The sequence below is a fragment of the Schistocerca piceifrons genome, chromosome X, assembly GCF_021461385.2.
Source record: "Schistocerca piceifrons isolate TAMUIC-IGC-003096 chromosome X, iqSchPice1.1, whole genome shotgun sequence".
Classification (NCBI taxonomy): domain Eukaryota; kingdom Metazoa; phylum Arthropoda; class Insecta; order Orthoptera; family Acrididae; genus Schistocerca; species Schistocerca piceifrons.
Window position 1 is genome coordinate 617,807,858 of NC_060149.1, and position 12,856 is coordinate 617,820,713.

The 12,856-nt window shown below is 38.4% G+C and overlaps 1 protein-coding gene across 5 annotated transcripts in view; it reads left to right on the top strand.

Annotated features, from left to right (window-relative positions):
* LOC124723030 (dihydrofolate reductase-like) overlaps positions 1–10,815 on the top strand; it is a 130,499-nt gene extending 119,684 nt beyond the window's left edge. For 4 of the 5 annotated variants that reach the window (XM_047248205.1, XM_047248206.1, XM_047248202.1 and 1 more), the window contains exon 5: positions 10,506–10,815. In XM_047248205.1, the coding sequence (XP_047104161.1) occupies positions 10,506–10,605 (100 nt within the window). In that variant the 3' untranslated portion in view covers positions 10,606–10,815. Of the gene's footprint in view, positions 1–5,492; positions 5,624–10,505 lie in introns of all 5 variants that reach the window. The other variant, XM_047248203.1, reaches the window with a different exon arrangement.
* The last annotated feature ends 2,041 nt before the right edge of the window (positions 10,816–12,856 follow it).

The following is a 12,856-nucleotide window of genomic DNA, read 5'->3' on the forward strand; positions in this document are numbered from 1 at the left end:
ACTTTATGATGTGCACACTTGTGCTTCCTTATCCCTCCCTGGCCACTCCTTACACCCCAAAAACCTTATTTACCTATAACTTAATCAAACATTCGGGGTCCAATGACTAAATATCTTATAAAATCAGTTATGTCCCCTATCGTGCCAGTCTGCCTCTATAACTCAGTGGTCAGTGGGTCTAGCTTCTATGTGGAGGACCCAGGTTCGATTCCCAGTACTGCCAGTGATTTTTTCTTGGTGGGAGGAATATAACAGGGTACACAGAAGTCTCGTGATGCCAACTGAGGAGCTACGTGAGAAGTAGAAGGCTAACAACAGCCGGGAGTGTGTAGGACTTCTCCATACTGCATCCGAATGACATCATTGCCACAGGATGACTCAGCTGTCGGTTGGTTCCGATTGTCCAGTCTGGGCTAGAACTTCGATGTATGCTTTGCTTTGTGTTCCGTGCCAACATGTGCTGTATTCTATCTCGGGAAACATATGCTATGACATTTCTCTGCCTGATTACTTTAAAAGTGTGACAGTATGCAGTCTCATAAATGAAGTAGTTGGAGTTAAATGATGGACTTTTTCATTTATTTTAGTACAGTTAAAGAGTGGGTAACATTTTCAACATTTATTTATGATTGAAAGCTTGATCATCCATGCATAGGTGTGAGGTATTTTAAAATCTTTTTCCAGCGAATATATATTGTTGTTGTTGTGGTCTTCAGTCCTGAGACTGGTTTGATGCAGCTCTCCATGCTACTCTATCCTGTGCAAGCTTCTTCATCTCCCAGTACCTACTGCAACCTACATCCTTCTGAATCTGCTTAGTGTATTCATCTCTTGGTCTCCCCCTACGATTTTTACCCTCCACGCTGCCCTCCAATACTAAATTGGTGATCCCTTGATGCCTCAGAACATGTCCTACCAACCGATCCCTTCTTCTGGTCAAGTTGTGCCACAAACTTCTCTTCTCCCCAATCCTATTCAATACTTCCTCATTAGTTATGTGATCTACCCATCTAATCTTCAGCATTCTTCTGTAGCACCACATTTCGAAAGCTTCTATTCTCTTCTTTTCCAAACTATTTATCGTCCATGTTTCACTTCCATACATGGCTACACTCCATACGAATACTTTCAGAAATGACTTCCCGACACTTAAATCAATACTGGATGTTAACAAATTTCTCTTCTTCAGAAACGCTTTCCTTGCCATTGCCAGCCTACATTTTATATCCTCTCTACTTCGACCATCATCAGTTATTTTGCTCCCCAAATAGCAAAACTCCTTTACTACTTTAAGTGCCTCATTTCCTAATCTAATTCCCTCTGCATCACCCGACTTAATTAGACTACATTCCATTATCCTCGTTTTGCTTTTGTTGATGTTCATCTTATATCCTCCTTTCAAGACACTGTCCATTCCATTCAACTGCTCTTCCAAGTCCTTTGCTGTCTCTGACAGAATTACAATGTCATCGGCGAACCTCAAAGTTTTTATTTCTTCTCCATGAATTTTAATACCTACTCCGAATTTTTCTTTTGTTTCCTTTACTGCTTGCTCAATATACAGATTGAACAACATCGGGGACAGGCTACAACCCTGTCTTACTCCCTTCCCAACCACTGCTTCCCTTTCATGTCCCTCGACTCTTATAACTGCCATCTGGTTTCTGTACAAATTGTAAATAGCCTTTCGCTCCCTGTATTTTACCCCTGCCACCTTTAGAATTTGAAAGAGAGTATTCCAGTCAACATTGTCAAAAGCTTTCTCCAAGTCTACAAATGCTAGAAACGTAGGTTTGCCTTTCCTTAATCTTTCTTCTAAGATAAGTCGTAAGGTCAGTATTGCCTCACGTGTTCCAGTGTTTCTACGGAATCCAAACTGATCTTCCCCGAGGTTGGCTTCTACTAGTTTTTCCATTCGTCTGTAAAGAATTCGTGTTAGTATTTTGCAGCTGTGACTTATTAAGCTGATAGTTCAGTAATTTTCACATCTGTCAACACCTGCTTTCTTTGGGATTGGAATTATTATATTCTTCTTGAAGTCTGAGGGTATTTCGCCTGTTTCATACATCTTGCTCACCAGATGGTAGAGTTTTGTCAGGACTGGCTCTCCCACGGCCGTCAGTAGTTCCAATGGAATATTGTCTACTCCGGGGGCCTTGTTTCGACTCAGGTCTTTCAGTGCTCTGTCAAACTCTTCACGCAGTATTGTATCTCCCATTTCATCTTCATCTACATCCTCTTCCATTTCCATAATATTGTCCTCAAGTACATCGCCCTTGTATAGACCCTCTATATACTCCTTCCACCTTTCTGCTTTCCCTTCTTTGCTTAGAACTGGGTTTCCATCTGAGCTCTTGATATTCATACAAGTCGTTCTCTTATCGCCAAAGATCTCTTTAATTTTCCTGTAGGCGGTATCTATCTTACCCCTAGTGAGATAGGCCTCTACATCCTTACATTTGTCCTCTAGCCATCCCTGCTTAGCCATTTTGCACTTCCTGTCGATCTCATTTTTGAGACGTTTGTATTCCTTTTTGCCTGTTTCACTTACTGCATTTTTATATTTTCTCCTTTCATCAATTAAATTCAATATTTCTTCTGTTACCCAAGGATTTCTACTAGCCGTCGTCTTTTTACCTACTTGATCCTCTGCTGCCTTCACTACTTCATCCCTCAAAGCTACCCATTCTTCCTCTACTGTATTTATTTCCCCCATTCCTGTCAATTGCTCCCTTATGCTCTCCCTGAATCTCTGTACAACCTCTGGTTCTTTTAGTTTATCCAGGTCCCATCTCCTTAAATTCCCACCTTTTTGCAGTTTCTTCAGTTTTAATCTACAGGTCATAACCAATAGATTGTGGTCAGAGTCCACATCTGCCCCTGGAAATGTCTTACAATTTAAAACCTGGTTCCTAAATCTCTGTCTTACCATTATATAATCTATCTGATACCTTTTAGTATCTCCAGGGTTCTTCCATGTATACAACCTTCTTTCATGATTCTTAAACCAAGTGTTAGTTATGATTATGTTGTGCTCTGTGCAAAATTCTACCAGGCGGCTTCCTCTTTCATTTCTGTCCCCCAATCCATATTCACCGACTATGTTTCCTTCTCTCCCTTTTCCTACACTCGAATTCCAGTCACCCATGACTATTAAATTTTCGTCTCCCTTCACAATCTGAATAATTTCTTTTATTTCATCATACATTTCTTCAATTTCTTCGTCATCTGCAGAGCTAGTTGGCATATAAACTTGTACTACTGTAGTAGGTGTGGGCTTCGTATCTATCTTGGCCACAATAATGCGTTCACTATGCTGTTTGTAGTAGCTTACCCGCATTCCTATTTTCCTATTCATTATTAAACCTACACCTGCATTACCCCTATTTGATTTTGTGTTTATAACCCTGTAGTCACCTGACCAGAAGTCTTGTTCCTTCTGCCACCGAACTTCACTAATTCCCACCATATCTAACTTCAACCTATCCGTTTCCCTTTTTAAATTTTCTAACCTACCTGCCCGATTAAGGGATCTGACATTCCACGCTCCGATCCGTAGAACGCCAGTTTTCTTTCTCCTGATAACAACATCCTCTTGAGTAGTCCCCGCCCGGAGATCCGAATGGGGGACTATTTTACCTCCGGAATATTTTACCCAAGAGGACGCCATCATCATGTAATCATACAGTAAAGCTGCATGCCCTCGGGAAAAATTACGGCTGTAGTTTCCCCTTGCTTTCAGTCGTTCGCAGTACCAGCACAGCAAGGCCGTTTTGGTTATTGTTACAAGGCCAGATCAGTCAATCATCCAGACTGTTGCCCTTGCAACTACTGAAAAGGCTGCTGCCCCTCTTCAGGAACCACACTTTTGTCTGGCCTCTCAACAGATACCCCTCCGTTGTGGTTGCACCTACGGTACGGCTATCTGTATCGCTGAGGCACGCAAGCCTCCCCACCAACGGCAAGGTCCATGGTTCATGGGGGGGGGAATATATATTATAGTGAGTTAAATAGGTGTGGATTAATGATCTGAGTCATTATTGCTGCTGTCTACCTCACTGATATAAGTTCAAAGTTAGACAGTGTTAATGCTCAAGTGCCAACCACAAATAAAATTGCTCTGTTCCATTATTGTTTCACAACTGCAAGTCCATACCTATTCCTTCATTATTGCTTCAGTAGACACAGTGATAAATTGTGTTGTCATATGCCACAGTAGGCAGCAGTAATATAAAATAGCTGGTTAGCTAGTTGAGGAAAAATTTATGATCCATGCAAGAAAACGACCCCAATTAATAATCGAATAAGGGGTTCGCTGGCATCTGATACCACTACTCTGTTTAATGCATCGAGTGAGTCATTACTGTGGTGTAACATGTGTCCATGGCAACAGAGTGATATAACGAAAGTTTATTTTATTATTATGTAATTAGACTGTGTGTTAGCTCATATTATGTAAGTTTATATTATCATTGTTTTATTAAACTAAGATTAAACTGTGGTTTTGCTCACAGATATTTATGTTGGTAACGTGTGTACAAAGTATACCGCGCGTCTACTCGAGGGTTAATTAAGATTTCTTTAACACATTCCAGTCAGGCCTCAGTGACTGCTGCAGTCCCCCAGACATAGTAAACTTTTTCACCATACTTTGTATGGCTCCTGCTTGCAAGATGAAAGATTCAAGCAGATTATCATGTGTCTCAGAACTACTGTCATTGATTTCAGAGCTATTATCGTCAATTTTAGAACAGAATGTCTTCATAAGTCAAATTGTCCCGTTTTGTGACAAACATTTCTGATCAGGACTATTACGGAAGCATACTGCAACAACAGAAGTGTGGGAACTCATTATTCCTTTAATACCTTTTTCAAGTCAAGAAGCATTTTGTGGAAACAGGAACATCCATTTAGCAGCTCTCCAATGTATTTAAAGAGTGACCAACTGACTTCCAGCCATCACTGCTGAGAAATAATGTGTTGCGAATTAATAATTAGGAAAGCTGCGCTCAGAAGTTCTTCAAATGCCAACTGTTAGGGGACTCACAATGTACCCATATTTTCTACAGGCAGCAAGCACAATATGTTAAACAGAATTTTAAATGATCATTGAAACCTTAACAGTAGCACTATTACCCAATTGGAGAAATTTGCATTGCACACACTTATTTTTTTTTATTTTTATTTTTATTTTTTTTAATCGGATGAACTGTTATCATTTCATGCCCAGTTACTCGAAGTTTTGAAGGGAGTGAACATGATAAAGTGTAGTCATTTGCTTAAGTTCTTTATCTGTGGTGTTAATGCCTATCACACCTTGCAAAAATGTCACCAGTTAGTTTGAAAAGTTTAGAATCTTGAAGGTGCCTTTGAGACAACATTATATTTAATATTTGTGGTCATAGAGATCCAGACAAACAAGTTAACTGGTGGATGGTGTGGGGTTATGCATGGGTTGTGTATAGTGTTCTATAATCTTCATCTGCCCCCAGGGTGCTGTCAGATTGGAAGAATTTGAAAGATCTTGGGCAGTTACCACCTCTCAAAATATGGAAAGCAAAGATTTTGCAGTAGAAGAGATTTGTTTCACAGTATCGAAGATGAAGTGCTCGTAGCTCTTAAGGTATGCATTTTAAGGCCAATGTTTACTAGATTTCCTTTGCTTTCAATAATCATTCCTGTTGTATCCCTGAATAATTGACCATTCCTTGTGAGCTCCCAGTATAGCACACTTCAGCCTGCTCATATAAATTCATAAAATTGTAGTTGCTACCTCACCTTCCTCTCACCTTTCTGAATGATTTGTGTTTCCTATTAAGTTTGCAATGTCCTGTTGCTACTTTCAAGAGAATGAAGTGCATGGAGAATTACTTGCTTTGCTAGTATCAACAGCCTTGTGTTCACAGTGAAAAGTACTGTTGACTGCTCTCTATTTGTAGACATTCTTCCTCCTCCTTCAGCGTGACAGGGATACTAATTACAGGTGCTGATTAAAGAGACAGGAAGAATTAACATAAAACAATGGCTGCAAGTTTTCACCAGAAAAACACTTGTACATAGATTTTAACTGTCTACACAACTTTTTTGTTTCACTTACTTTGTCTGAATGAAGATCATTTAATTGTGTTTTAAATTTCAGTAATGTTTTGGCCTTCATGTTTTTGAACAAATGTACCAGATTTTCAAATCTCAATTATGCTAAGTGCTTTCACACATGTTTTGAAGCCTTCAGATTCTTAGCAGAGAAAGAGTAATAGGTCTCAACTACTGGACAATTTAATATGCAGCATAGCTGTTACAGATTACATTCAAGAACCACACACACACACACACACACACACACACACACACACACACACACACGTGCACCTACATTGTGCTGCCCAGACACACAATGCCGGGATTGTAGTTCAGCAGGTGGACTGAAAGTGGAGGTTGTGTCAGGTGGGATAGGTAGAGGGAGAAAGAGATGGGAGGAGGGGTTGGGGACATGTAGCTAAGGGCTTGAGGGGCAGCAGGTGCAACATATGAATGCTGTAGGGAGGTGTGGCAGATGCATAGGCTGGGCACATAACACAATGGTGCTGGAGCCGGTGAGATAAGGCACACGGTGAAGATGATATGAAGGCATGGATTGGGAGGGGATGACAGAACAGTGGGAGGGGAACTGTTGGATCAAGGTTGTGAGGACAGTGGATTAGTGGACACTTTTTGAGGTTAGGAGGATTACAGGAACGAAGGATGTGTTTCAAAGATAACTTCCATAGTACAGAAAAGCTGGTGTTAGGGAGAAGAATCCAGATGGTGCCATTGAATTTAAGCATGTTGTGCCCAGAGGCGTGTTGTGCCACTGGATGGTCAACTTTGTTCTTGGCCACAGTTTGACAGTGGCCATTCATTCTGGTGGTCAGCAGGTTGGTGGACATGTCCACATAAAATGCTGCAGAGTGATGGGACAGTCATTCTGGCGGACAGCTGGTTGGTGGTCATTTCCACATAAAATGCTGTGCAGTGATTGTACCACAGATGATATGGATGTTTTCACAGTGATAGGATAGGACATGCCTGTGACTGCATTGAAGTGGGATGCACTGGATTGGATGAACTGAGCAGGTCTCGCACCTGGATCTTCCATGGAGATAGGACCCATGTGGCAAGGAATTGGGAGTGGCATAGGCATGTTGTGTCAGTTGTGTGGCGATGACATACCACTTTAGAAAGGGTTGAAGAATCTCGGGTAGGATATCCCTCATTTCCGTATATGATCATGGGTAATCAAAATCATGGTGTGGGGAATGGTTCCGTTGCTGCAGTCCAGGGTGATATGGGTGCCAAGAGGGGTGGGTGGGGGGGGGGGGGGTGAAACAGGTTCTCCTTACTGCTGTGTATATTTCAGTCACCCTTTAGTGTTGTTTTTGCTCCCTTATCACATTGTCTCAACATACATGATGTGCATAAAGTAATAAAAATGTAGCCAGGCAGTACACTTGTGCCCTCCTGACTTTTCAGTGGAAGATTGAACACTGTTAGTTTGCAATTTTTGTTTCTGATTTTCACCATGAATATTCCACATTGCAGCACTTTTAAAAAATAATTAAATGTGTCAAAATTGTAAATTCTGAACTATGTTAGTTCCTATCCATTTTTAGATAGCAGCCACAGCCTCATCAACAATAGGTGTGGCCGTGTAGCAACATAGAGGCTGTAACATTGATGACATGGCATAGACAGCTCTTATAAACAGTGACTTCATACTGTCTTGTTGTCCCATATTAGTATGCCATAAATAAAGTGAAACAATAGGACTAATCAGTTAAGTGTTGTAAAACCAGATGCCATTCTTTAACAAGTTGAACAAGACTGTTAAGTGTCACAGTACATTAACTCGCTTATCAAGTTTTTTTTCAACCATCAGCCACAGAAAACAACAGCAATGTTCATTAATATGATAATAGAAGAAGAAATTACTTATGGTATTCATCTCTTAACCATAGACAGTGACAGAAAGGAGTAAGATGTTCAGCTACAAAAATCTTTGATCACCAACCAAATGATAAATAAGGAGAAGTTGCAATTACAGTACATGGAACAGGCACATAACTAAACTGAAATAAGGTTATTTTACCTTTCCGTCATTGATGGGTCTGTGGAGATCACAGTCTTACAATTAATTAGGAAAAAAATTGCCTCAGACTGTAATTAAATGCTCTTAATTTGATTATACCATGATTGATATTGGCACTTCTAGCCTTATCCTCATATTTACTTGTTTGCAATAGAAATGTACAGTAAATGAGTGCAATACATAATGTAATTACATTATGTATTGTTTATGTGCTAAAGAACTTGTTATAAAACAAGGTACAATTCTTTAATATAAGACACAAGGACTTAAAAGTTCCAAGACACTATGGGAACTCTATGTTATTAAGATGTTAGAAGCTTCTGCCTAATACCTCCATGCAATGATCCACATACAACTCTTATTTACCGAATGGTATTACATCACATATCGCACACCACAGTTGAAGGTGTCTCCGTCGATATGGAAGCAAATCTGCTACTGTTCTATACCACATGACTTAACTTGGTTTCTGGTGCAAAAACGTGCTGTATGGAATGCATCATTTCCAGTTTTTATTAAACTAAGACATAATCAAATTGCCAACACCATCAAGTTCTTAAATACCTATATGTTACTTGTCAGTTGTTATGGACATTTGTGATTTATGTACATTCTTGATGTTAGTGTTAGGGCCATTAATCAGTGTCAAGGCTAGAAGAGGCCAATAAACTTGTTAGCATGTACACAGTATGTAATACAATTTTATTATGTGTAGCATTGACTTATGGTAAGTTTCTCTTGTTAACAAGCACGTGTGATGATGAGGCTACAGCCTTCAAAACTGATCATGATATAATAAAATAAGAGCATTTATTTTCAATCTGAGGCAATTTCTTTCTTTCTTTCTTTCTTTCTTTCTTTTTTTCAATAATCGAACCAAGGACCAGGAGTATGTACAATAAACATTTTGCATAAGGAACTTCTGCTAAGTACATTCAAATAAACACCTCATAACTTCAGTACTTTCCAGCAGCAGACTTAGTAAGTTTAAAGAATTTGAACGATGTTTGATGTAATGGTCTCTGCGTTCCTATTGAACTCTGATAGAAATACATTATTTGAAGCCTCTGATCCTGGTGTCCATCATGTAATGAATGTTAAGGCTTCAGGAAATAAATAAACATCAAAAAGAGTGAATTGACTTTCCTCTTCTTTTTATTTAGTGGGATATTTGACATAAATCAGTTTTTATGATGAAAGACTTTAAAATTTGCTTCAGACAAGACCAAAGTTGATATCATATGACCTCTAGGTATGTGCTTTAAAATGATGAAAAGGTCATGACTGTGTTAATATGGGTATTGTGTTTCATTACATTCTTTCCATTCTGTTGCATATACTAGAAGACTGTTTTACGTAACTTCATAAATTTAGAAAATAGATGGAGAGAAGGTAGCAGGAGAGAGAAAACAAAATGCTGTACGAAAGGAGACAAATTCGCTGAAAAGCAGAAGTTTGAAGTTCTTAGTAGGCACACAAAAACTGTTATCCTTTGACGAGCTGCTTCACCCCTACATGGTGCCAGTTGTACTAACACTGTTAGTCCAACTGACACCATATAGTGGTATAGGGGTGTGTGTGTGTGTGTGTGTGTGTGTGTGTGTGTGTGTGTGTGTGTGTGTGGGTGCGTGCGTGCGTGCGTGCGTGCGTGCGTGCGTGCGTGCAGGAAAACTTTGAAAGCTAGCAAGTTTCCTTTGTTTTGTGTGTTCCTTTGTTTTGTGTGTGCCTATTGACAACACAATGCTTCTGCTTTTTGGTGAGTGATCTCCTTTAATCCAAAAGTATTTGCATTCTACAATAACTTCCTACAACAAAGTACTGTATGAGATTGAGATGCTGCATGTTCCATTGATGATTTGCACAATTTTTACTGAAATTGTGCGCAATGATTCAGTTTACAGGCTATGTATGTATGTATGTATGATTTGTGTATAAGTATGTTGGCCATTTGGAGGTCACTAAACAACACATTGTTAAATTTAATAAGAATTAACATATTAGTCTTTAACACTACTCATGTAACTAGTGACACACTTCAGTTTTTCAGCTACACATGCTACAAGTTTTAATTAAAATTCTGTCTACAAAATGGGGTAGGATGTCCAGAAGAAATTGTTTAAGGCTAAATTTAAAAGTTGCTTTCCTACCTGTCAGCATATTTTGTGTTATTGGGCAAATGATCAAATATGTTTGTGGCTGCGTATTGAACTGCTAACAGCCACTTTTTGTCTTTGTTAATAGGTTCCAACACTCAGTTTCCCTCTATATTGTGTACTGTGTACTGTGTTTCATTGTCTAGTATGGCAAGTATTTTTCAGACTTTTGTAATGAACCTACTCAATAAATTTTTGCATTAATTATATATTTGTTTATTTTTCAGTGATCCTACAGTACCTTCGGGTATCCAAGAAGAAAATGGCATTCAGTTTCAATATAAAGTTTATGAAAATACAGAATATGTCTCTATTAAAAACAGTTAAAAGTAAACTAATTCCACCAACTAAGGGAAAAATATATTATTTCTTTGTGTAGTTTTAGTTTCATGCAAGTGGTGGAAAAATATGAACACATGGTAATGTGCTGATAGAAATATAGAAAGACAGAAAAATATAGAAAGATAGAAAAATGAGAAAACTTGATGTAATTGTAAAAACATGTAACATTAAGAAATATATGCAATTTAAATTACACTGGTCTAGTTTGTAAATTGATCCTGTTTTAAATTATTCTTGACATGTGTGAAAAAATTTCATTAAATGCATTTATAGCACTTAAAATCACCAGACATAGATTTTAACTGTAGAAGTTGACACAGAAAGAAGCAAAAATCTGTCCTATTTCGAGTAACTTCAGTTGTATTTAAATACAGTTTCCATTTGTCATTTCATCTTCATTATTTCATCCTCATGGCTGCATTAATTTCATTTTAGTACAGTTGACACTGTTAATCTGGTCCAATCCTGTGTGTTCCTTCTTAATGTGACAGTATGCTGGGATTGTTGTGCTGTTGTTCCTAATGGACAGCTCTAGGCAAAATTAGTAGTTTGGAAATGGTTACGTACTGTCTAGGGTGACACAGGCCTCCCAGTTGTCTCCAATAAGGCAGTGTGCAGCTCTGTTGCCTCCCCCTTGAGACACCTACAATTCATTTTTTATGGGTAGAGGTAATTATGAGACAGTCTTCAATATTTTGTCTCTCAGGGTATGTGCTCAATATCTGAGTAACGTTGCTGTGATGTATGGCCACTTTAGTGGGTAACAACTGTACTTCTCATAAAGTGACAATGTGCTTGTGGTGAAAGTTAAATGACTGTTGAAGATACATTGACAGACTGAACAATCTACACAAGCGACACTGTCCTGTTCACTCTGTCCAGTTCATGATTGTAGACATGGCTTGCTCTGCTGAGTAGCACTGAGAATATGGATATATTTTTACCTCCTTTACACAGGTAACTACACAAAGTGATTTCCTGTGGTCAGGAGTATTGAGAAAGAAGTTTCTGAGTAAAAAAAAAATCTCACAGCTATGCATTATCATGAGAGGGGGGCAGAACCTCGGTGGGCAATTTGTATTCACATTAGGTGGTGTTGCTCAGAGTAGAAGTCAATCAACTTAAGTCCACACAACTTCTATTTTAATGTAGTTTATTAGTATCTAATGTTTTTTATGGTTGGGGCAATTGCTTGAAAAAATGTGTTCTTGAATAATACATGCTGTATATTCAAAATAAGTGCCTTTATGCACAATATTTTTATTTCTTGTTTTTAATATGGGAATTGAGTTGTCGGTTGAATTAAAAAGGGATGTATAATTTACAAAAAATAAAAAATAAATCATTAAGGAATAACTATACCAAGAAGCAGCAGTTAGTATGCCAAGTCCTTTGAACATGTGTCTGTAAAATGTTTTCAATTTCATACAAAAAATGAGTGCTTTTGAACTCTTGTGATCTTTAGTTTTGCTTGGGGTGTTACCTCAAAATTTGAAACAGCATGAGATATAATGAATGTAACCAAATTATTTGTTAGACACTTCAGCATTTCTATGATATAATCCTCCCACCTGAATGTATTATCAAGCTGTAATCTCAGGGATGTATGATTGGGTAAAATCTCATTAAGGTTCCGAACTGCATATAGTAAATCTTAAAAAAACTCAGCAACAGTGAACTTTGTGAATTTTGTGCTCTTGTAAGCAGACTACACGATGCTTCAAAGCATTTATTAATGCCTATGACGATTTCATGAACAGCTCTTTCTAAAGTTGCACCCAACTTATTGTTTACCAGAATGTAATGTCCTAGTATTTAGCAAAGTAACCAGTGAAATATAAACAAGAGAATGCAATATTTCAAAGATGGAACCTGATGGGACATGGGGAATAATACTTGCTGCATACGTGGTATTTTTTAAAAAGCCATATGTGCCCCAGGTTTCATGAAATGGTGGATGCCTCAGTGTCGTCGTAACTGCCGTCTGCTTCACGTCTGCTGTGCAGCGAGCTACCTTAATTTAAGTATTAACTGTATTTTTCTTACTTGTCACTTCTTCTTCCGTGTGTATTTGCTTTTAGGAAGCTTTAATTGTTGGGTGCTATTAATAGTGTTCCATAGATTTCGTGTTTGTTTTGAATACAGTCAGAGTGAGTCCCTTTAGTCAGCCATAGTGCCAGTAGTGCTAGTGTTTGTTTTCAATACAGTCCAGAGACAGGTAGTGCTATTTTCATTG